This window comes from Anoplopoma fimbria, chromosome 18, assembly GCF_027596085.1.
Source record: "Anoplopoma fimbria isolate UVic2021 breed Golden Eagle Sablefish chromosome 18, Afim_UVic_2022, whole genome shotgun sequence".
Taxonomy (NCBI): Eukaryota; Metazoa; Chordata; class Actinopteri; order Perciformes; family Anoplopomatidae; genus Anoplopoma; species Anoplopoma fimbria.
The window spans coordinates 9,003,496-9,023,844 of record NC_072466.1 but is presented as its reverse complement, the minus strand read 5'-3'; the positions used below and the strand labels follow the sequence as shown (position 1 = coordinate 9,023,844).

Sequence of the window (20,349 nt, the reverse complement as noted above, 5' to 3'; positions counted from 1 at the left end):
TGTGAAAATACTCCACCGTGTTTGGTTGTGCCTTGTCAGGTACATGTAATTGGGAGGCGGAGCTGTTCATTAGGCTGATTGGAAGCACCTGGACTTAACGCGCCCTGTCACTACAAAACCTACCAGAGTCTCACTGCTCAGTTTGGTTCATTTATCATTTTCCCCAACACCCACACACTATACCTGACATTCATCCACTCATTGATATCTATGACTCTACTGAGATATACAGATGGTGTTGTATTTGCATTTATACTAAGCAGCCGGTTTTCAATGTTTTTTTTGTTATAGTCAGTAAATCCCATTAAAAGACCAAAACCAACTGAATGAATCTGTCTGTGTAGCCAAACTCTGATATCTATTCTTCTGTATCATAGAGATCCACTGTTTTCCCAAAAATATTAGAAACAAATCAATGAGTCACGCTGCACTGGGTGACATGTTTCTTTATTTTAATGAACCCGGGCACTGAAGTTTAGTTTGAGTCAATCCATCATACACCATTCTGTTGCTGCAAATGTGTATTGATCCACAGCGGAAAATAGTCCCGAACAAATACACAATTTACTCCGGCTTGATTAACGTTCGCTAAAACTAGAGTGCTCAGTTGTTTTGGGAAATTACTTTTATTTTTAAACAGCACCACAACAGTGACTCGTTTATTAAGATTTATGTCTTCAATATAAAAGAACAGGCTTGGGGCTGAGGATCACAGACAGAGTAGAGAAATCAGAAAGTCTTGAAACAGTAGCTCTATTCTTCGAGATTATTTTTAGCAAACTTTTGAAATGTTCAAAAGAAGGAATGGGAACCAGCCGCGTCTCCATCAACTGTTTTGGTTCGAATATAATCTCGGCTACAGTTTAGTTTTTCAGAAATTGGATCTAAAGGGTTTCATGTCTGTAATCCCTCAGTAAACAGAGTAGAAGAAGTAGAGGTCATGAGTAAGAAACAAAACAAGTAGGCTCAGCTATCTGACCCATCTAAGAGAGAAAAATAAAAGAGAGTTCTTCAGGAATTTGTTTAAATTGGGCAAATTAGTTCTTCCATGTCTAAACTAGAATTGGCCATGTTTCATGCTGTCTGGTGACAAACATTGGCACATTATGGGAATACCCAAGAAGACCCCGAAAGTAGAGACAGCTGATAAGTAATGTGAGTTAAATGTTCTCAATGTCAGAATTTATTTGGCAAGACATTTAGCGCATCAAATGCAAAAATCACCTCAAGCGAGAGAAAAATCATTAATTTCGCAATTGAGGAAGTTCAATCAAATTTTGGGCCATTTCAATAGAGTTTTTCTAATGCGATACTTCAAAATGTGCATTAAAATATGTGAATGCTTTTTGGTGTCTTCATGGGATTTGTTGACAGCAAGACATGTATAGAATAACACAAGCTTTATCCTTTAATCCTGTTTCTTCCATGTCCTGTAACATGAACTCCAGGTTAGATAAGGCTGCCTTGAAACACATGTTTATTCTACACATGCAGGAGAGGAAAGATCACCTTGTACTATACTGTATATCCTCTGAGCTACTACCTTCAATGCATTCAACTCTAGACTACAATGTGTTTCATATTTTTCCGCAAGAGGGAAACATCTGGTAGTGTATCTTTCCCCTTTGAAAGATATGATTGCTTTGATGTGAGGGTTTTTTTCTGTTGTGGAAAAACAGTCTCAGTAGGAAATTCAGTGGCATTAACAGGAAGGGAAAAAACGACTCATTCCTCCTTCTTTAAACCTGCTGCCATGACAGACAGCGGTACCCCTCCAGAGCCAAACAATCAGCTGCAATCAATGAGATTAACCCTGTAAACTTTGCACCCTTTGCCAGATACATTTTCTTCATTGCTTCATTGCTTACATTATATCATATGTGTGGGATTTGGTCACAACAGCAAAAACAAGCACAGCTATCTCAAGCATAAAAGAGCATTTTTATTTACTAGGAGAGTCAAGTAGAAATTTTGATATTCCATGATCTTTTTAAGATACAATCAAGGTGCGTGAAAATAATCTGCATACATAAAAGGGACATATTATCCAAAAACAAAGTCAAACTCCTCAAGAAAGTGACAGTTTACAATAAAAAAAACATCTTTAACAATATTAAAGCAATATTAAAGCATTTACCAACTTTGTTATAAACTTTAAATCATGTTTCATCTCTAAAACGAACAAAGATCCAAAAAGAACAACACACATTTGAGTTTTATTGTCAGGCTCGGAAAGAGCTGTACTGATTGAACAAAATGACTCAAGCCTTTTTTTCTCAGCTAGCAAGCACATTGACGGGTGTTTCATTCTAATCAGTGAAGAATGAGTGTTATACGGATGATGTTAATAACACTTTTTCATCAGGCATCCGATCTCCCTGCACTGAATTTGGAAACAGAATGTCCAAACACATCACTCAACACCTCCATATATTTTTTGGCCAGTTGCCACCCAGATGATGCCTCTCTGTGACACCAGAGGAGCTTTAATAAAAAAGATTTAAATAGGTGATACCCGGCAGTTCCACTCTAATTTAATAATCAAATTAGTATGAAGTTGGAGTTATATTTTTTACTACTGTATAAAGCTCCTTCTAACATCATGTTTTGGCTCGAACTGGGGTATTCTGATTTGGCTCCATATTTAGGTGAAACTCTGGTGGCCTTTGATCCTTTAACATCAAAATTCACGGTCCCAGCCGGAGAACTCCTCCTCCACCTTAGTCTGATCAAGAGGGAAACGATCAAAGTTGATGTAGCAGGGGCCCTAAAGGAGGAAAAAGGAATAGTTGATTGAAATTTGTGGATACATTTAATATTCACAATCTTGTCAAACCGTGATTTATTATGAGTAGCGTGTCCCTCCCTGCCTGTAAATAGATTTAAAGTCAAAGGCCATGAATAATCAATTTGAACCGCCAGATGTTTTTTCTCACAGAACCATCTGAGAAACCCTCATTGGAAAATGTTGGGGAAAAGACAGGCACTTTCAAAAACGTGCAGGTGATTGGATTAATCACCTGCATGTTGTACAGATTGTAAAGCCCTCTGAGGCAAAATTTGTGAATTGAGATTTTGGATTGAATCATCTGTCAATCAAAATTTACAAGCGCGAGTGGGAGACGAGCTAAAAAATTTAATCGGAGAAGCCTTTAGTGCTGTTCTTTGCTCTCCTTTCAATGAAGACATAGTCTCCAGTTCTGATATAACTGATGCTATTGCAGCATCTACAACAACCTCTTTAGAAGGAGCCATTGTTGTTTTGAAAGAACAGTCATCTCTCTGTATTTTCCGTGCACTGGCTTGCTGGACACAAATGCATTACTCAAGGCCTGGCTAGATGGATTGTGGTTTGATCATGTGACATCACAAGACTCTAGCTGCCGTGCAAGATAGCTAATTAATGGATGTTCTGTTGTAAACACCACTCAACCGGTCCTGATTGAGCACGTTAGCTGAGATTTTATATTGTGCTAAAAATATATAATAAATAAATAATTGATAAAATCTAAGGAAGTTTTCCTCCCTAAATTTAATTTGCATATTAGTTAGGTTTATTCCAAATTATAAAGAAACACTGAAGAATTGAAAACATTTTAAAGTGATTTAAAATGATTTAAAATGTCAGTATGTCTTAAAAATGTCCTCCATAAAGTGAACCAGCGGTGTTCTTTGTTTCTGATTGCCTTGAACCAAACCTGTTACCAAATGTGTAAGCCACTGTTCACATAATAGTAAAAAATAAAAATAAAAATAAAAAACTCAGCTCCAGGTTTGACTTGCCTTGCGTATGAGGCGGACTGTGGGGGCGTCGAGCTGACCCACACGCAGCTTGTGCCAGTTCATACTGCTGAACCACCTGAAGGAAACACATCAGACATAGTGAGAGTGAGAATGACAGTCAGCAGTAAAGACAAGAAAGATAAGACAAGGGTTTATGAGGTATCACATGCATTTTATTATCTAACACCCACACATATGTTGCCATGGTTACCTGTGATGCCGGACATCTTTGATTCCATTCTTGGTGTTTCCTAACCTCTGACCGGGCCGAGGTCTGCAGTCAAAAACACATGACATCATTCAGACGGACTACATTCACGTATATTTTTTTTACATTCAAACAGTCATTAAAAATAAGAGTGCATATTATGCTACAGTTTATTCATTTGCAGGCATGTTCCATATTCATGCTCTACACTGGGAGTAACTGTATCATCTGCTCCAACCTCTATAATATTCACATCCATATTACATGATCCAGCTCCAATTTTTATGAGAAAGTCATTCAGGCAATACAATGAGTTCATTTTGAATATCACACTAAAGCAGTATCAGTCTATAAAACTGCAATCAACATGCAGTCAACATATTCGTCTCACCTGCACATTTTGCTGATAATGGACCTGGCTGCCTCACTCATGTAAGGTGGGTACTTGAGCACCCCGTCCAAAATTTTGGAATAAATCTTCTGAGGCTCTGAACTTGAAAAGGGAGGGCTGAGGAGTTGAAAAGAGAGAAGCATGGTTGCTGTTGGGAAACCTGAACCTGCAAGGCTGCAGATGCTGGATTGTGCAGAAGTCGGCCACATTTCACTACTGCCATCTACTGGTTAACATTAATGTGACTCTCTTGTGACATTAAATCATTATTTTGCTTAAAAATTCAAATCTTAGGTAATTAATAATACGTGCTTGTCACATTTAAACCTTAACAGCAGAAAGAAATCTTTTATTTCAAATAGGAGCAGGTGTATAAGTGTTACCTTCCCACCAATAGCTCATAGATCAGGACGCCAAGGGACCAAAAGTCCACTGCAAAGTCATGTCCCTGGTTCTTGATGATCTCTGGGGCCATGTACTCAGGAGTACCCACAAATGAGTAGGTTTTCTCCCCACGCACCAACTCCTTGGAGAACCCAAAGTCCACCTACAGAGACACACACACACACTACATGTGAAAACACTAGTGATCTTAAAGAGTACAGAGATGGACACACATACACAGATATGAGTACTCACCAGTTTGACGTAGCCCTTTATGTCCAGCATCAGGTTCTCAGGCTTTAGGTCCCTGTACATGATGTTCTTCTTGTGGAGGTAGGCGTATGCCTCCACCACACAGGCCGTGCAGAACATAGCGATGGGCTCGTCGAAACGCCCTCTGAAAAACACAGACATGGAAAACTTTCCAAAAACTTCCTCCTCTGCTCACTTTCATTTGGTCCCAAACTTATTTGTGACCTTCCATCACTTTGTGTTGCTGATATTTTCATTTGTCTGGGCCAAGATCGGAAGTTTATTTCATCGTTGTGACCATAGATCGCTATGGGTAACAACATCAGCTGTATTTCTCAGTGCAACTTCAGTGTATTTATGATTATGAGCGTTGATGTAATAATAGCAATAAATTGCCCATTTGGCAGCAATGCTCAAATAAAACGTTCTTTCTTTTATAATATATCACTGGGTTACACTGAGGGATAATTCCACCTTGCACAACAGCGCACACCAATATCAGGCTTGAACAAACTATATGAGGAAATGAGTAGTTGTCTGTGTTTTCTCACACTTCTTTGAGTTTGGTCCAGATCTCTCCTCCCACACAGAACTCCATGACCATGTAGATGTATCGTGTGTCTTTAAAAGCAGCATGAAGCCTGAACAGAGAGAGAGAAACTGGATTTAAAGACCAACTCACACCTCCACATTATCAGTACATTAAACTGAATGTGTATGTTGTGATTAAATGATGGTGACTGTGTGTCTGTGATCGTAGATACCTGACGATGAAGTCGCACTGGATGGATTTAAGGATCTTTTTCTCAAACAACATGTGCTCCTCCTGTCTCTTGGCAACAATGTGCTTCTTGCTGACTCGCTTGATAGCGTAATATTTCCCTTGATTCACAGTGGTCATCTTAGAATGAGCAAAAACAATGATCATCACTAAATTATCAGTGTGGGTATGTATATATATTTGTTTTTTTCTTCTAACCTGATAGTTTCCTATGCATACTGTAGGCTAGTATTGGTTGTTTGAACTTTATCAATCCAAATGTTTTTATTTCATTCTTCCTATTGAGAAATTTATTGTAAACAGTTATTTCTCCAAAAGTAAGAAGAGGCTGGAACTCTATTTCCAGCGCTATTTTCTTCATTTTTCATTGGACATTAGGGGAAGGGTTCAAGGAAAATATAAATAACCCAAGGAAGCCTTGATTTTCAAGAACATGAAATATTAGATTCAGACTCCCCTCTCCATCCCAATCATTTTCATACAGTTTTCAAGCGCCATTCGTACTTCTTGCATTTGTGTTACTGGGCTTAAGTCTAATCTATTCCAGAAAAACATGATTTAAAAGATTTTTGCAACTCAAGAAAAAAAAGAGAAACGAAAACAATCCATATCAATATGAGTTTATATAAGAGAACAAATGCATTTTACGTCGAGCAAATATTCTAACAGTGCTTATAAAAGACAACCACACTCACCAGCTCAACACGGCCAAACCCTCCGACTCCAAGCGTGACAGGATCTCCTTGATAGCGACCCTCCTGGTAGAGAACCGGGACCAGGTCCTTAAACCTCAGAGTGGAGCTGGGGCTGAGTGACACAGACAGACAACTTTAGACAAATGCTATTTCACTTCAAGAAACTCATTTATTTTATTCAAAAGCATTGTGTTACATCTTTCGTCCTGCATCCAACCAGTCTTACAATCTTCTACAACCACTCACCTGGGCTTTTCTGGAGCTTGTGCCTCCTGCAGCACTTTGGAGCTGGGAGTAAAAAAAAAGAAATGAAAAAAAATCAGGACAGTCTATTAGCTATTTAAACATCACACTATTGTCACCAAGATTCAAAAGGTTCATGGTTATGAAACATAAGGTGTTCTACTGTACGTACTCGTCAAACAGCTCCAAGTGTTCTATGGGAATTGTTTCTTCAAACACCCTAAATGAAAGGCGTCGTTAGTGAAACTGCATCAATACAAAAAGTAACAAAAATATATTGCATCGTAAACAACAGTGACAGAGGACAAATACACTGGAGGAATTCTGTCAAGGATCTTTTTATATATATATATTTATATCCTGGAGCAACAGCCTGTTTTTATGTATCTAAAGTCGAGCCAGACTCACTCCTTGTCAATGGAGAAGCAGGTAACAGGGCCGTCAGCGCGGCAAGTGGCAGTTCTCAGGATTTCCCTGCAGGAGCAAAAACATTGCACATGTGAACTCAGAGAAACGGTCGTTCTGTTCATACACAATTGTGTACGTAGATTACTTACAATGTATTTGGTGTTTAGCCAGTCACAAGTTTGCTACAGAAGATTTTAACTGATTTTCTACCATTTACCACAACTTGGCTGATTTGCAAATCAACACCACTGAGGAATTTAAGGAAGTACTCAGCGCTCTTTTTAATTTGGTGAAGCAACATTACTCAACGATCTTTACATTTAGAAGATAACTGCCAAGTTATAGCAGCCAAAAGAAGGTGCACAGAGCAGTGGGTGTTGCACAAGGCTCCAACAAAAAATGCCCTGAGGCAGGTGTTGCCATGGTTACCGTATAAGGGCCTGTTCCCCGAAATGCTCCCCTTTTCCCATCCTACGAATCTGCTTCTGATGCCCATTCACGGTCTTGGTCACCAGGACCTGAGGGAGAAACACACGTGAGAGGGAGTAGAAAATAATGAGTGTATATGTAGCCAGTTCTAAACAGGCCGGTGCAGCACACTGAAACATTCAAATATACACACAATACACACAATATAACACCATACCTCTCCTTTGAGAATGATGTAGAATGTATTTCCTTCTGCTCCTTCTCGAACTATAACATCTTTGTCCTGGTACTTGACCTTAGGAAGACAAGACAAACAAGATTAGAACAGCAAATGTAATTTCTATATACAAAACTATATCTATATCTACTATAACTTATATATAATAAGTTTGAGGTGAAAATATAGTATGTGCAGGACAACAAAGCCACAAATATTCCACCGAGGGTCTTGGAAATGTCCTCTTTCGAGGCTACTGAGATTTAAAAATATGTCAGCAATTAAATAACTAAAAAAGGGAAATAAAATAACATCCAAAATATAACTAAAAGGAACTAAACAAGGAACTAAAAATGTCTTGTATTTAACTTTATCTTCAAAAACAGACGTTTTAAAATGTGTTTCAATAGCTCACCAAAACTGGATTCTGCTGTGTTTTCACATGAGTTAAAATCACTTGTAAAAATCAAAGTACACAGTGGGACGTCTAAGTACACACCTCCTCCATAGAGTCAATTATTTTGGAAAGCTGGACATCATTCAGATCCTTCAGAGTACGAGACCTGTGACAGCACACAGAAAATGTAGCAGCAGTGATTGAAATAGTTTTTACATGGTCCATTAAGCAAAGCAGTTACTTAATGGCAGTGTGACATAAAAGGAAACCACAAAATCAAACAGGATATTTCTACTCGCTGCGGAGTTCATAAACTCACGTTTTCAGGAAGCCCATGAGCTGTTCTCGCTTCTTCTTGGTCTTGTTGGTCATAATCGTCCTGTATGTCTGTCGCTCGATGCACCACAGACGCACTGCTGTCTTTGCTGCAACAAGTGAAAGAGATGAGTTTTTAGGACCAGTAAATATGGGTTTTTATATATTAGTAAAGGCTGTTATTGACTTCAATAAAAGAATATTAAAACCACACAGATGCAACCACTTGTACTGTCCCTTATACAGACACACGACTAACCCAATGCTACCACAAAAACAAAATATGTATGCTTTTTCTACCTAAACTAATCTGCAAGCACTTCCAAGAGGGGTCATCACAGGGACCGACCTTTGACTGTTGCTGTCCGTTTGCAATTGTACAAGATGGCCAGTTCCCCGAACACATCACCAGTGGTCAGGCTGCGGAGGTTTCGGCCTGCCTGAGTGACAAGGAGCTCACCAGCTAGAACGTGGAAGGAAAATAAAGTTGCTTTATGGAGAAATGTGTTATATTGTATCGATGTTGTTTTTTTTTAAATCAGGGTTTTTCAAATAGAACTTAGAACTTTTCAATAAAATTCTCCATCACACTCAGCCAGAGCAGGACGACCAAAATCAAACATCCGCACACACCGGGGCGTGTCCCCACCTGCTACTATGTACATGCTGTCTCCTTCTGAGCCCTCTTTCATGACTTCCTCATCCGGTTTGAAGCTGGATACCGCCAGGAGATCCACCATCATGGCTGTTTGCTCATCGTCGAGGCGGCTCAGGAAGTCATTCCTCTGGATGGCTTTGATGATCAGATTTTTCTCGCTGATGATGGGAGGTGAGAGAAGTCATCTTCAGCAGAGGTCATTGAAATATCAAGGAACTCCCACACAACATGCAAACTCATCATGCATTTTTTAAGGTATGCAGGAGAGGAAATCAGATTTTATTTGCCACCTCTGCAAATTAAAACATCCTGTGCAGTCTTACATAAATGAGATATTCTGTCACTAGTGGTACTAATTACCAACCTGTCCGTTTTCTTGACCCTCATGCGTGTAATATCCAGGTTCTGGATCGGCTCGGAGGCAATGACAGCCGCACGGCTCTTTCTGACCTCCGGTTTAACCTCATTACCGCTCTGAGAGGGAAACTCTGAGACAGACAAACAGTGGAACGCAAAGGTGGTGGTGGGGGGGTTAACTGTTTATGTCTGCAGCTAAATGTGTTGTATCAAAGGTCACCTCTGTCATGTTCCTGGTACCCATGTTGGCCTCTTACCCAGATCATGATATTGACCGTCCAGCTCCTGCAAAAGTTTTTCTTTCTCCTGCAGTCGTTGTTCTATGACGATAAAACGCAGAAAAACATACTTAATGTACACAAAATCACAAGCAACATGCTGCTGTTGTCCATGGGCATTCCTTTTCTTAACACAAACATTTAGAAGACAGTCTCTACAATTTTCACTTTGCACTGTCTGTCCAAACACACTCCTTCATTCGGCACATTGGTAATGATTTTATGCTCTTTTTGCTCAGCTCACTGTGCAACAGTGATGTAACATCCACTATACATTGCAGCTGTATATCACAGCTGGATGTGGTCAAAACCCAGCTGGACCACACCCAGCTGTGATGTCGGGTGTGGTCTAATGTGAAGTTACTCTTTAATGTGATATAGTTAGAATTGAATTGTACTCACCCAGGTCTTTGTTTTGCCTCTGCAGCTCCTGGTTGATCATACATTGTTTTTCTAGCTGCTGCTTCAGCTCCTCTAGTTGCTTCTCCATGGCTACAGGATCAAATAAATATAAAAAACGTATGCAAATAAAATAAAGATGATAAGGAATCGATGGAGTGAAGATGTGAAGATACACTGCAGCACGATCAGTGGAAGGCAGTCATCCGGACACAGACATGAAGCTTACCAAACACGCTGTGTGCAGACTAACACACACACAAAATACTGAATATCATATTTCAACTGTATGTAACTATACTGATGCCTTTTTCCCAAGGCACTGAACTCTACTGCACTGCCTGCACACAGCAAGAGCCCCGTTGAATAATGCAGACTAATGAAGGACAGTCAACAGGGTGCTTTCTGAACGCTGTCACACCCTGCCAGCTTGTGCTGAAGAACTATTTCTGAACCTGATAGCGGCACAGAACCTGTCAAAATAGTACAAAAAAACCTTCATTACCAGCTCACTTATTGCAGACTGCATGCTATTTCTTGGTTGCCTCTGCAAAAATGTAACATAAACATAAAACTATAAACTCTGCTATATAATTTAGTAACAAATACATGTGCATGCAAACAAATGAATGAACCTTAATAATCACTCCAAACAAAAGGTTACAGGACCAATTTCCTAAACACACACACTGGATTCAGTAGGTGGACGAGCTGTTTGACTCTGTATTCTCATCACGTGACCCCCCCCCAGTTACCCGCTGCCTCACCCTGAACATTGGACAGCACTGAGATTAGACATTATGTTGAAGCAAATCATAAAGTCGGCTCTTGTTTCTGCTATTAAAGAGGGGATGTTTCTTTGATGCAAGTCTGGCCAGAAGGTGAAAAACATCTTTACAGCTGTCACCTATATTGGATGTGATATTTTCCATCACACCAATGATTCACTATCAACAACAATGTGGATAATCTAGTCCAGTACATATAACACAATGCAGCTGCAGTGCCAGGAGTCAATAGGCCTGCGTGAAGGTCTGATGGTTTAAACATTTTACAGGTAACACAATGGCAGCAATGAAAAACGTTTAACTACATACTAGAAAGACAAATTTGCCTTTGGGAGTTTTATTAACCTGCCACCCACACAGAGACAGAGTGAGAGCAAACAGAGCTGTGGACAAACAAATCATTTGGAAGCTTGAACTGCAGCTACAAATAAAGACAACGGATAGGGATGACGATAACTTTTAGAATCAACATGTAAAGAAGGAGAACCACTCACTATTTCAGCACAGGACGACTGGAAACAGTGACCCCATTGCACGCCACTGGTTGTGTATTGGCTGTTTTCATTCATTTATACTTTTATTTAGGTGATGCAATGGCTTCAAAATACTGAGATATTTTTCCTAAAGTCTATGAGTTTGGACTCATATTTTTAACAACTTTCTTTAGAAGCGGAGACTCATCCAGCAGCTGATTGGGGGGATAATTCTGCCTGCTTGTCGGCTGCACAAGAGCAACATGATGCCCGACTAATCACCATTTTACTGATATATGCAACATACTGTACACTCCATACTGTCTCATTACTAATTCATGGCCAAGTGTAACTACAGACGAATATAGAAGGTGCTCTGTAATAGGAAACAGGAGAGAGCATGTGTTTAGTCTGGTTTAAGATGAACTCTTTCACCGTATATTAGGGCTTTCTGGTGCATGTATATCTTCATCTCTTTTACTTAATAGCTAACAATTGCATAACCTCTATGAGGGAAGCAATAAAAAACAAGTTTATTTTGCTGTTTACAACAAGCTTGTAAAGGTAAAAGTTTGCACTTTAAACACATGGAGCCCTTCTCATTTGGCACCATGACATCCGACACTTAAAGTCACAAGTGATATGTAGACACACTCACCTGCAGGCTGTGTGGTGGATCAGGAGAGTAGATGAACGTCTGTCCAGCCTATAAAGGCCACATGGATCATAGGAGCCAAATAATCACCCTGAACTGCTCACAAGATCCACTCCCAGCTGTGGAGAAGTATTTGCTGTGTGTTCAATATCCTGCTTGACCCCCCAGACACACCTGAGCAGATACAAACATGCAGTCTGCAACCTCACCAGCATTCATCTTTTACCGCCGCACACTTTCTCAGCTTGCATTGCCATTTCTGCTCTTCGGATTTTACTATTTTTACTTCTCTTCGTCTCTCTCTCTCGCTCTCTCTCTCTCTCTGTCTCACCCTCTATCTTTCCGCCTAAGTGTCTATCTGTCAATCTTAGCAGCTCTGGTGTTGAATCATTAACAATAACCTGAGGCTCCTCCCATCACACCAGGTAGAGGTACACAGGCAGGAGGAAGAGGAGGAGGAGGAGGGTGGACTGGAAAGAAAGCTGAATTTGGGGTGTGAAAAAAAATCATGCTCAGCTGCCAAAATGCATATTTAAACCAGATTTTTTTTTTTTGTGTAATTTCAATGCATTTTATTGTTGTCTCTCAAATATAATATAATGTGTGTATCCTGTTGGGTTTTATTACTTGATACATAACTGCTAATTTGTGTGGATTTAGCTGTGATATATAATTTCCTGCTAACACAGAAGACAAATAAGTAAATAATGAGTAAGTCGTAAAAGATGACAGAAAGGGGATAAAAATCGACAGTTTCTCAAAGACAAACTCTTCATAATACGATCACAGTGAGTGCCTTTTCCCCTGAGAGTCACATTCGCATAAGTGACAGCTGGAGTTGAGGGTAATCATCAAAGCCTGGGGCAACCAGGACAACTCTGATTATATCTGCCAGAGTTAGAAAGTGCTACTTAATTAGCTTTTTCCACAGAGTAAGTGCCTGGACGTTTTCCAGGCCGCAGCGTCATTAAATGGACCTAAATGAGGCTGAAGGGTTCGCATTGTGACAGAGGGCGTGGGCCTTTATTGTTCACAGTTAATTATTGATAGTCTATCTAGTTAATAAACGACATCGACCCCACGGATCAGAGATAAAAGGTCCTCGGCTTTCAGCTGTGGAACAGGAGGGCAGCGTATGTTTTGTGACATTTTTCCATTAGGACCGATATGGCGATTTGTGTTAATGAAAACAAACCCAGGCTGGATTAGGTGTGTACTTTATGAGACCGAGTTTTACGGATGTCTTTCAGTTTACAATCACTTCCAGATGTTAAATAAGAAACTGAGATTTAAAATTGTAGTATTATCACTCTTTAATTCAAGTGTAATTCACAAAAAACAAATAGATTGTTCATAATGCCCAACGTTCTTTCAGGTGAAGGGAAACAATCTTAACTGTTATTGCAAACACTCTGTGATTGTGGTTACAGCTCATACAGAAGGGAAACTGAAACACAGAAGGATTTGTCCATTAAAAATACACATCAAAGGCAAGTGATAGTGGTGATCATCTGCAAAGAGCTGATGAGCAAATCAACTCAATACATCAACAACTAGCAACGTTTGCTGCTATAATCTTCATATTTCTTGTTAAGAGTCCAACAACTGCAGCGTCTAGTAATAATGACATAAATCATAATTTGCCTTAGTATTGGCATTATAAAACGATGTGTTACTACCCTCAGTGCACTATTGGTGCTTCACACACATAATACAAAACCCTCTATATGTTCACGACTGTTTTGAAAAGACATTCAGTTCACACACCGTCCTGGATCAATTCAGTGATTAAATTCAACAAATTACCACATCAAACTAGAAAACCTAGATAGTTTTTTCTATCTATTGCCCATTCATTAAACAATGTGCGCCAGTGTGAAACAAAAGGCAGATTGCAACAAACACAAATTCAAAAACTACTAAATAATTGACAGCATGTACATAATATCTCAAGTACTTTTTACAGTGTCAGCTTATTCACCTCGGATGTACTGCATAATTTACATGGCAACCAAGCACACTGCAAAAGCATATACAAGCACACAGAACTTTTACACTTTTATATTTCATTATTTTGTTTTAAAATCAAAAACCCAGATGATGAACCTATCTTACAATTCCATACGTCTTTTCTTCATGGCAGAAAAGTGTATTCCTGCTATGCGCTGGCTTTCAGGTTGAGAAGTAACAGTTTTAATAACTGAACTGTTGCTTACAGTTCAGTTATTAAAACCTCAAAGTACGGTATGCATTAAGAAAGTGTATGCATGTAAAGCATGCATGCAGGGTGAAGATGTGGGGGTGAATAATCCTTTGAGGAATGTTACACACTTTAAGGAAAACAAGTCCTGCAAAACCTCTGAGGCAAAACAAACAGCATAACTGTATCACGGTTATTTTCACATTCAGTTCATTTCTATTTAAATTACATTTTTAAATAGTATCTAAACTTAAAGCACTAATTTCCCATGAATAATTGTGCATCTTGGTTTCAAAACACACTTCAGTGCTCCAAGTCATGATGGGACGGCGTGTGGAAGAAACAATATGATTAAAATTGATTTACAATCTATTGGCTTTTTATAAACCAATGTTTAAATCTTTTTTTTAGCATGTATTGATGCAATATTGGGCATTGACTTAGTCAGGCATTTTTTTTATTTTTTACATCTTCTGTGATGGCTCATTAAAAGAGAACCCGAGAAGATGAGGAGGTAGAATGCATAGCTGCAGTGAGGTCATGTGATTGTACAATACAGTTGGTCATTCCTTGTGCATACATGGAGAAGACCCAACATTACTGTGGGATGATAACGACATGCAAAGCTGAGCAATGCATTTTTGTGAATAGCTTTTCTACTGCTATGATGCCAGTGACTTCATATTCTTCTCAGCTAGCAGTAGTCCTGGTTCAGAGTACAGACAGAGTGATGTGGTGAAGGAGGATCAGCCCCTTTGCTCGTCCTTTATGCCACAGGCTCTCTTGATGTCCTTGGGGTGTTCAAAGGCGGCTTGGACAAACTGGCCAAACAGGCGCTCCATGTAGCTCTCACCCCGGGGAAACATACCCTGCAGGAAGGCGATGTGTCCTCCGTGGGCCGTCAACAACAGAGCGACATTAGGCAGGCTCTTGATTATGTTCAACGGGAAGGCTGTGCGTCGGGCAGGAAATGCATTGAAAAAGAGTTAGGAAATAGGAAATAGGACACATCTTTTGTAGCATAGAGAGTGAAATATTAACAACGGCACAGGAGAAAGGATTAAAGAGCAACTTCACGGGTTCACACCCCCTTCATAAATTCTGAAAATGCATTTAAACCGACACATCACTGCATCCAGTTTTCAGCCGTTTTGACGTTGCATCTGGCAGGCAATTGATAGAACTCATCACAAACAATAAATACTGAAACATCACCAAAAGTGAAAAGCTACATCAAAAACTGTGAGCCCAACACAACGGCCATCTTCTCCTGTTGTCTACTCACCGTTTTGGGGAGAGAACGGGTCATCAGCAGCGTTCAGACACAAGATGGGAACTGCCGTATTGTGGAGTTTATTGTCGGGGCTGGCATCGTGGTAATAGTCGGTGCAAGATTTATAACCAAACAGCAAAGAGGTGAAGCGTTCGTCAAACTCGCGGATAGTCTGCGCCTAGAAGAGAAGAGGTGAAATGAAATGAAAATTAAAAAAGGAAAGATCATCAAACACAATGTAAAAGGAAACTATGACAGAAGAGTAAATGTAAAGAACCGGCCGTACCTTCACAACATAGTCTATGTCTACGACTTTCTCCAGAACCTTCCTGTGCCTGTGAGAAACATGTTTATGTTTTTTGTAAACTGGGTCAACAACACATTATTGAACCTTTTCAAAATTTAGAAAATGCTACTTATCTGACCTTGTGACAGCACTACACAGGCCGGCAGTGAGGTATCTATTGAAGAGCAGCCAGTTGAGTGGTTCTTCCATTGAAGCAGCCGACTTCAGTGCATTCCAGGGGACTGAGATGGTGAAACCCGCCACCATTCCTGACTCTGTACGCTTACGGGCCAGATAGTTTAACAATAACATGCTGTACAGGGTGACAGGAGAGACAATTACAGGATTATAGAACAGCAATTTGACAAAAAAAAGCAGAGAGGCCACAAAGATACCACAAAATAACTTTTAACAGAGACATGCAAGCTGTTGGAAACAGTTACACCGACTCACCCTCCCAAAGACACGCCAGCACCAAGCACAGGGGCATGTGGGAGAAGTCCTTTAATGTGGTGCACCACACGCTCAAGATCTGAGGTATTGGCCGCACAGTAGGTGACAGGCGTCTGAAGCGAGCAGAGGGACAGAGGAGGAGCGTTATACGCTGTGTTCAGGTGCCAGATTTTGTGTTTTAACTGCTGCAACAAAATCCAGGGATAATGCCAAAACAAACATGGTCTCACTTTTCAACTACTATCTGTAGCATAGAAAAGATCCAGTGCACCTACGGAAGATGTTTATCTTTAAAACTCAACAGAGAGGCAATGTCATTTTCCGGGCACTGTAGTTTTTCATAAAAATGTATTCAAACAGGACTAAATAGTGTGTTTGTCGGGGACTATTTTCAGCTGCAGATTAATACACATATGGTGCTCTAGTGAGTATTTACAGAAGCAGAATGGTGTGTGTTTAACTCAAATTAAATTACAGTGCAATGTCCATCCTTATAAAGAAACACGTCACCATATAAAGTAGAGCTCACTGATGTGTTAATAATAGTTTTTGGACAACAATGGAGATCTATTGCAGAGACTCACAGTGTAAGCTATATGAGGCGTTGGATACATTTAAAAATACTTTTTGTTTAATTTATTGTTGTCAAATTCACTTTGGTCTTTTCATGAGATTTTTTGACAGTAAGAAACATACTAAATATCTGGTCTTATTATTTCTGCCAGGAGATTATGTATTAGGTGTGTGTGTGTGTGTGTGTGTGTGTGTGTGTGTGTGTGTGTGTGTGTGTGTGTGTGTGTGTGTGTGTGTGTGTGTGCCTGTCCTATCAGTCTATCCACTTCTAAACTTGCATTATATTGGACCTATCAGCCTAATAATCATGGTTGCACTGATTTACACTTCTTGAAAACATATTTTATTGAGAACATATTTCACTAACTGCTTTATACCGTCACCGACTGCTGACACCTCACTACTCTTAACCAGCCAGCGGGGCCACAAGTGATCAGCAACTGCTTTGTGTGAGTGAAATAAGCCGTTGCCTCGCTTGTGGTCTCACGTTGGGCAATTGCGGTTTGTAAATATTCAATAAACATTACAGCAGTGGTCATTGCAGACACCAGTGGAGTAGATCTACACTCTGAGAGCACTTTTCTAGTTCTTAAAAATGTTTTGAAAATAGCAGCAGAATTAAATGTGGCATGCATACAGTTTATTAGGTAATCATTGCACTCACTAACAACTCTTCCCCTCCAAGCCCTCTGTTGTTGAAAACCACACATCTGGAAAAAGAAAATGTCTATGATCACATCTACAGCAGCTACTGGACATTAAATACAGTGCAATTAAAACAAATGATGAAGTCAAACCTTTCTGTTACTCCTTCGAGATAAATTTAGTTCTGATTAAGTTACTGAATAGAAATGCTTAGAATGTTTACCTTTAACTTCTTATTTTGTCACACATATAAAGAATTTTATCATTAAAGAGGGGGACAAGGGAGGAGCAAAACAGACCTGTAGCCGTGGCGGGTGGCCTGGTTAAGAGCATGGAGCACGTAGGACTGCTTGCTGTTGCCTGTCAGGCCCGGGAGGATCAGTACTGTGGGTCGTGTAGAGGACTCCGGGTAAGTCGCACTGTCTTTATTGTCCACCCAATCCAGCGAAATCTGACCCCCATCAACAGTACGGATCAGCTCACTGATGGATGAAGGCAGGATTACTAGCACACATAAACTTCAAAACTATAAAATATGTATAGCTACTGTTGAAAGAAAACAGGATGACTGTGTACATGTCAGCAAAAGAAACAGAACAGAACAAAGGGAACTCGTGCAGGAGGTTGATCCTACTTGCGATAAGTGACGGGGGGTCTGGACTTGAGGACGGCACAGACCAGTGTTTGAAACCGGCCTCCCCAGCACCAAGGAGTGGGACTGAAGCGCTCAGTCACCAAGGGACAATGTTTGTGGAGGAATGCACTGAAGGCATTGCTAGAGACCAGGGCTGGTGTCTGAGAGCAAAAGAGACAAAATGAAAGGGCGAAAAACAAGTTTTCTTGACATTAGTACTTGTGACAGAAAATATTGCATGCAAAACCAGATAGTATAGTATGAGAGGTATAGAGCTTCAAAAGCAGGGTGTGTATGCGTGTGTTTAAGTGGTGTGGTAAACAGAACAGTGTCAACAAAACCTTAAAAACAAACCACAATTATCATGCACACTTTCATGCTATGCTATGAACCATGGCATACATAACATACAACATGAGAAGTATGTGTTTTAAACCAACACTCATTGAGAAGCTGACAGATAATCAAAGGCTGGAAGTTGAATAAATGTTTAAGCCATATATCAAGTTACAATGGCAAACATTTGCAGATTCAGGATTTGCTTTTTTCCCCCACAGTTGTATATAATTGTAAATGTATTATAATATTGGGTTTTTGGACTTCTATTATTTGAAAGCATCACATTAGGCTTTTGGAAATGTTGTAGACCACCCCAAACTCTTGACTTATTGAGATGGTAATCAGCAGATCAATAAATAATTAAAATAACCGGTAACACTTTATTTCAAAATCTTTATTAATGTAGCTGTCATCGGTTATAACATGAAGTTGAACAAATGGTTTTAACTATGTTCAATTATGTTGTTTATGAACTATACTAGTTAAAATAGGATTTTTTTATTTTTCTGATGTAAAATAAAAAGGAAGATAGACAGATATATCAACCAAGGACAAATAAATGAAAACATACAGTACCAGTCAAAAGTTTGGACACACCTTCTCATTCAACTACTTTGAAGAATGTAAAATATAAAACATATTCTGGTTTGTTGAGCATTTGTTTGTTTACCACATAATTCCATATGTGTTCCTTCATAGTTTGGATGTCTTCAATATTAATCTACAATGTAGAAAAAATAAATAAAGAAAAAACATTGAATGAGAAGGTGTGTCCAAACTTTTGACTGGTTCTGTAAATATTAAATAAATGAGAGGAAAACAGGGAAAAAGAGAAAACATAAATAGTGTGCACATGGCGCGGTCACGATGCGCGTAACCGCTAGCCTCCACCACCGGGACTGACCTGACGCTTGCGGCCCCACAGATAGTACAACGCGGCCGTGAGGGAGCAGATGAACACCGTGTAAGGTCTGGAGACACACTCCCAATAGGTTCTCCATAGCTCCGAGTGTGTTAAAAACATTGCTATGGTTCCTTCGGTTAGCTGCAGAATAAAGAGCTAACCGGGCTAGCTGACGGTATATAACGGTAAAAAAAAAATGACTCCTCAACCGACACAACGGCACAGACAACCACGAGAATAGAATAGAACGTGTAACCTTGGTTACAGTAATGCCTGACAACCTGCCTTCATCACCAACGGCTATAACGTTCGAGGGGTTCTACAGCCGCTCCTTTTCTCCGAGGCGTCCCATCACCTCTGACAGTGACGGCAAAAAGCCGGCGTCCACCTGCGGGCTTGTTTTTAATCAGCGGTGTTCAAGCTCCGGTAGCTGCCGCTTCCTGGTTCCCCTCGGACCATAACCGAAGATCGTGTGTTTCAAAAAGCGACGGCTCCAGTGTCAAAAGGCGGCCTCGGCTCATGTCTAACGGTCCGCGGAGGAGGGTGGGTTTAGCTGACGGACTACAAATATGGACGCTCAGTGACACGCATGCGCAGTACTTCAGAATCAGATCAGAATCAGAACTGTTTGTTGCCAAGTATGTTCCACAAACAAGGAGTTTGGCAACGTGACACAATGCAATAGTATAACACATATTTAAAATTAGGAAAATGTGAAAATGTACAATAAAATATGGCAAACAAATAAGAGTACATTAAAACAAGTATATTATTAAAGTGTTCAGTGTACAGAACCAGTCAAATGTTTGGACACACCTTCTCATTCAATGTTTTTTCTTTATTTTTATTTTTTATTATATTTTCAAATTCCTTGTTTGTGAAACATACTTGGCAACAAGTCGTCTTCTTATTTATTTAATATTTAGGTTTT

General features: G+C 39.8%; 2 protein-coding genes across 3 annotated transcripts; both read right to left on the bottom strand.

The window, feature by feature from the left end:
- Positions 1-1,948: 1,948 nt before the first annotated feature.
- Positions 1,949-12,450, bottom strand: prkg3 (protein kinase cGMP-dependent 3). 2 transcript variants are annotated; one of them, XM_054618654.1, is made up of 23 exons: positions 12,321-12,450; positions 12,115-12,230; positions 10,199-10,288; positions 9,776-9,838; positions 9,526-9,649; positions 9,153-9,319; positions 8,853-8,966; positions 8,508-8,613; positions 8,291-8,354; positions 7,792-7,869; positions 7,575-7,663; positions 7,146-7,211; positions 6,910-6,957; positions 6,741-6,782; positions 6,495-6,606; positions 5,783-5,919; positions 5,570-5,659; positions 5,022-5,163; positions 4,766-4,929; positions 4,383-4,499; positions 3,995-4,057; positions 3,784-3,859; positions 1,949-2,767 (listed from the first exon to the last, which is right to left on the bottom strand). In XM_054618654.1, the coding sequence occupies exons 3-23, from the start codon at positions 10,284-10,286 to the stop codon at positions 2,681-2,683; spliced, it is 2,037 nt and encodes a 678-aa protein (XP_054474629.1). In that variant the 5' UTR covers positions 10,287-10,288; positions 12,115-12,230; positions 12,321-12,450; the 3' UTR covers positions 1,949-2,680. The 2 variants fall into 2 exon arrangements, with proteins under 2 accessions (XP_054474629.1, XP_054474628.1); XM_054618653.1 differs by having other exon boundaries at positions 12,115-12,444.
- Positions 12,451-13,412: 962 nt separating this feature from the next.
- On the bottom strand, positions 13,413-19,904 carry LOC129107034 (phospholipase ABHD3-like). The gene is made up of 9 exons (XM_054618376.1): positions 19,419-19,904; positions 18,176-18,336; positions 17,841-18,023; positions 17,561-17,606; positions 16,324-16,436; positions 16,010-16,183; positions 15,871-15,919; positions 15,597-15,762; positions 13,413-15,263 (listed from the first exon to the last, which is right to left on the bottom strand). Exons 1-9 carry the CDS (start codon positions 19,536-19,538, stop codon positions 15,058-15,060), a joined length of 1,218 nt encoding a protein of 405 aa, XP_054474351.1. The 5' UTR covers positions 19,539-19,904; the 3' UTR covers positions 13,413-15,057.
- Positions 19,905-20,349: the final 445 nt, after the last annotated feature.

Excerpts from the sequence above, each read along its gene's own strand:
- prkg3 (XM_054618654.1), bottom strand. The coding sequence starts at position 10,286 with ATGGAGAAGCAACTAGAGGAGCTGAAGCAGCAGCTAGAAAAACAATGT. Across the intron at positions 9,650-9,775 it reads CGGTCAATATCATGATCTGG|AGTTTCCCTCTCAGAGCGGT; the intron begins GTAAGAGGCCAA and ends TGTCTGTCTCAG. Across the intron at positions 6,783-6,909 it reads CACTTGGAGCTGTTTGACGA|CTCCAAAGTGCTGCAGGAGG; the intron begins GTACGTACAGTA and ends TTTTACTCCCAG.
- LOC129107034 (XM_054618376.1), bottom strand. The coding sequence starts at position 19,538 with ATGTTTTTAACACACTCGGAGCTATGGAGAACCTATTGGGAGTGTGTC. Across the intron at positions 15,920-16,009 it reads CTGTGTAGTGCTGTCACAAG|GCACAGGAAGGTTCTGGAGA; the intron begins GTCAGATAAGTA and ends TGTTTCTCACAG. Across the intron at positions 15,264-15,596 it reads CCCGTTCTCTCCCCAAAACG|CCTTCCCGTTGAACATAATC; the intron begins GTGAGTAGACAA and ends CCCGACGCACAG.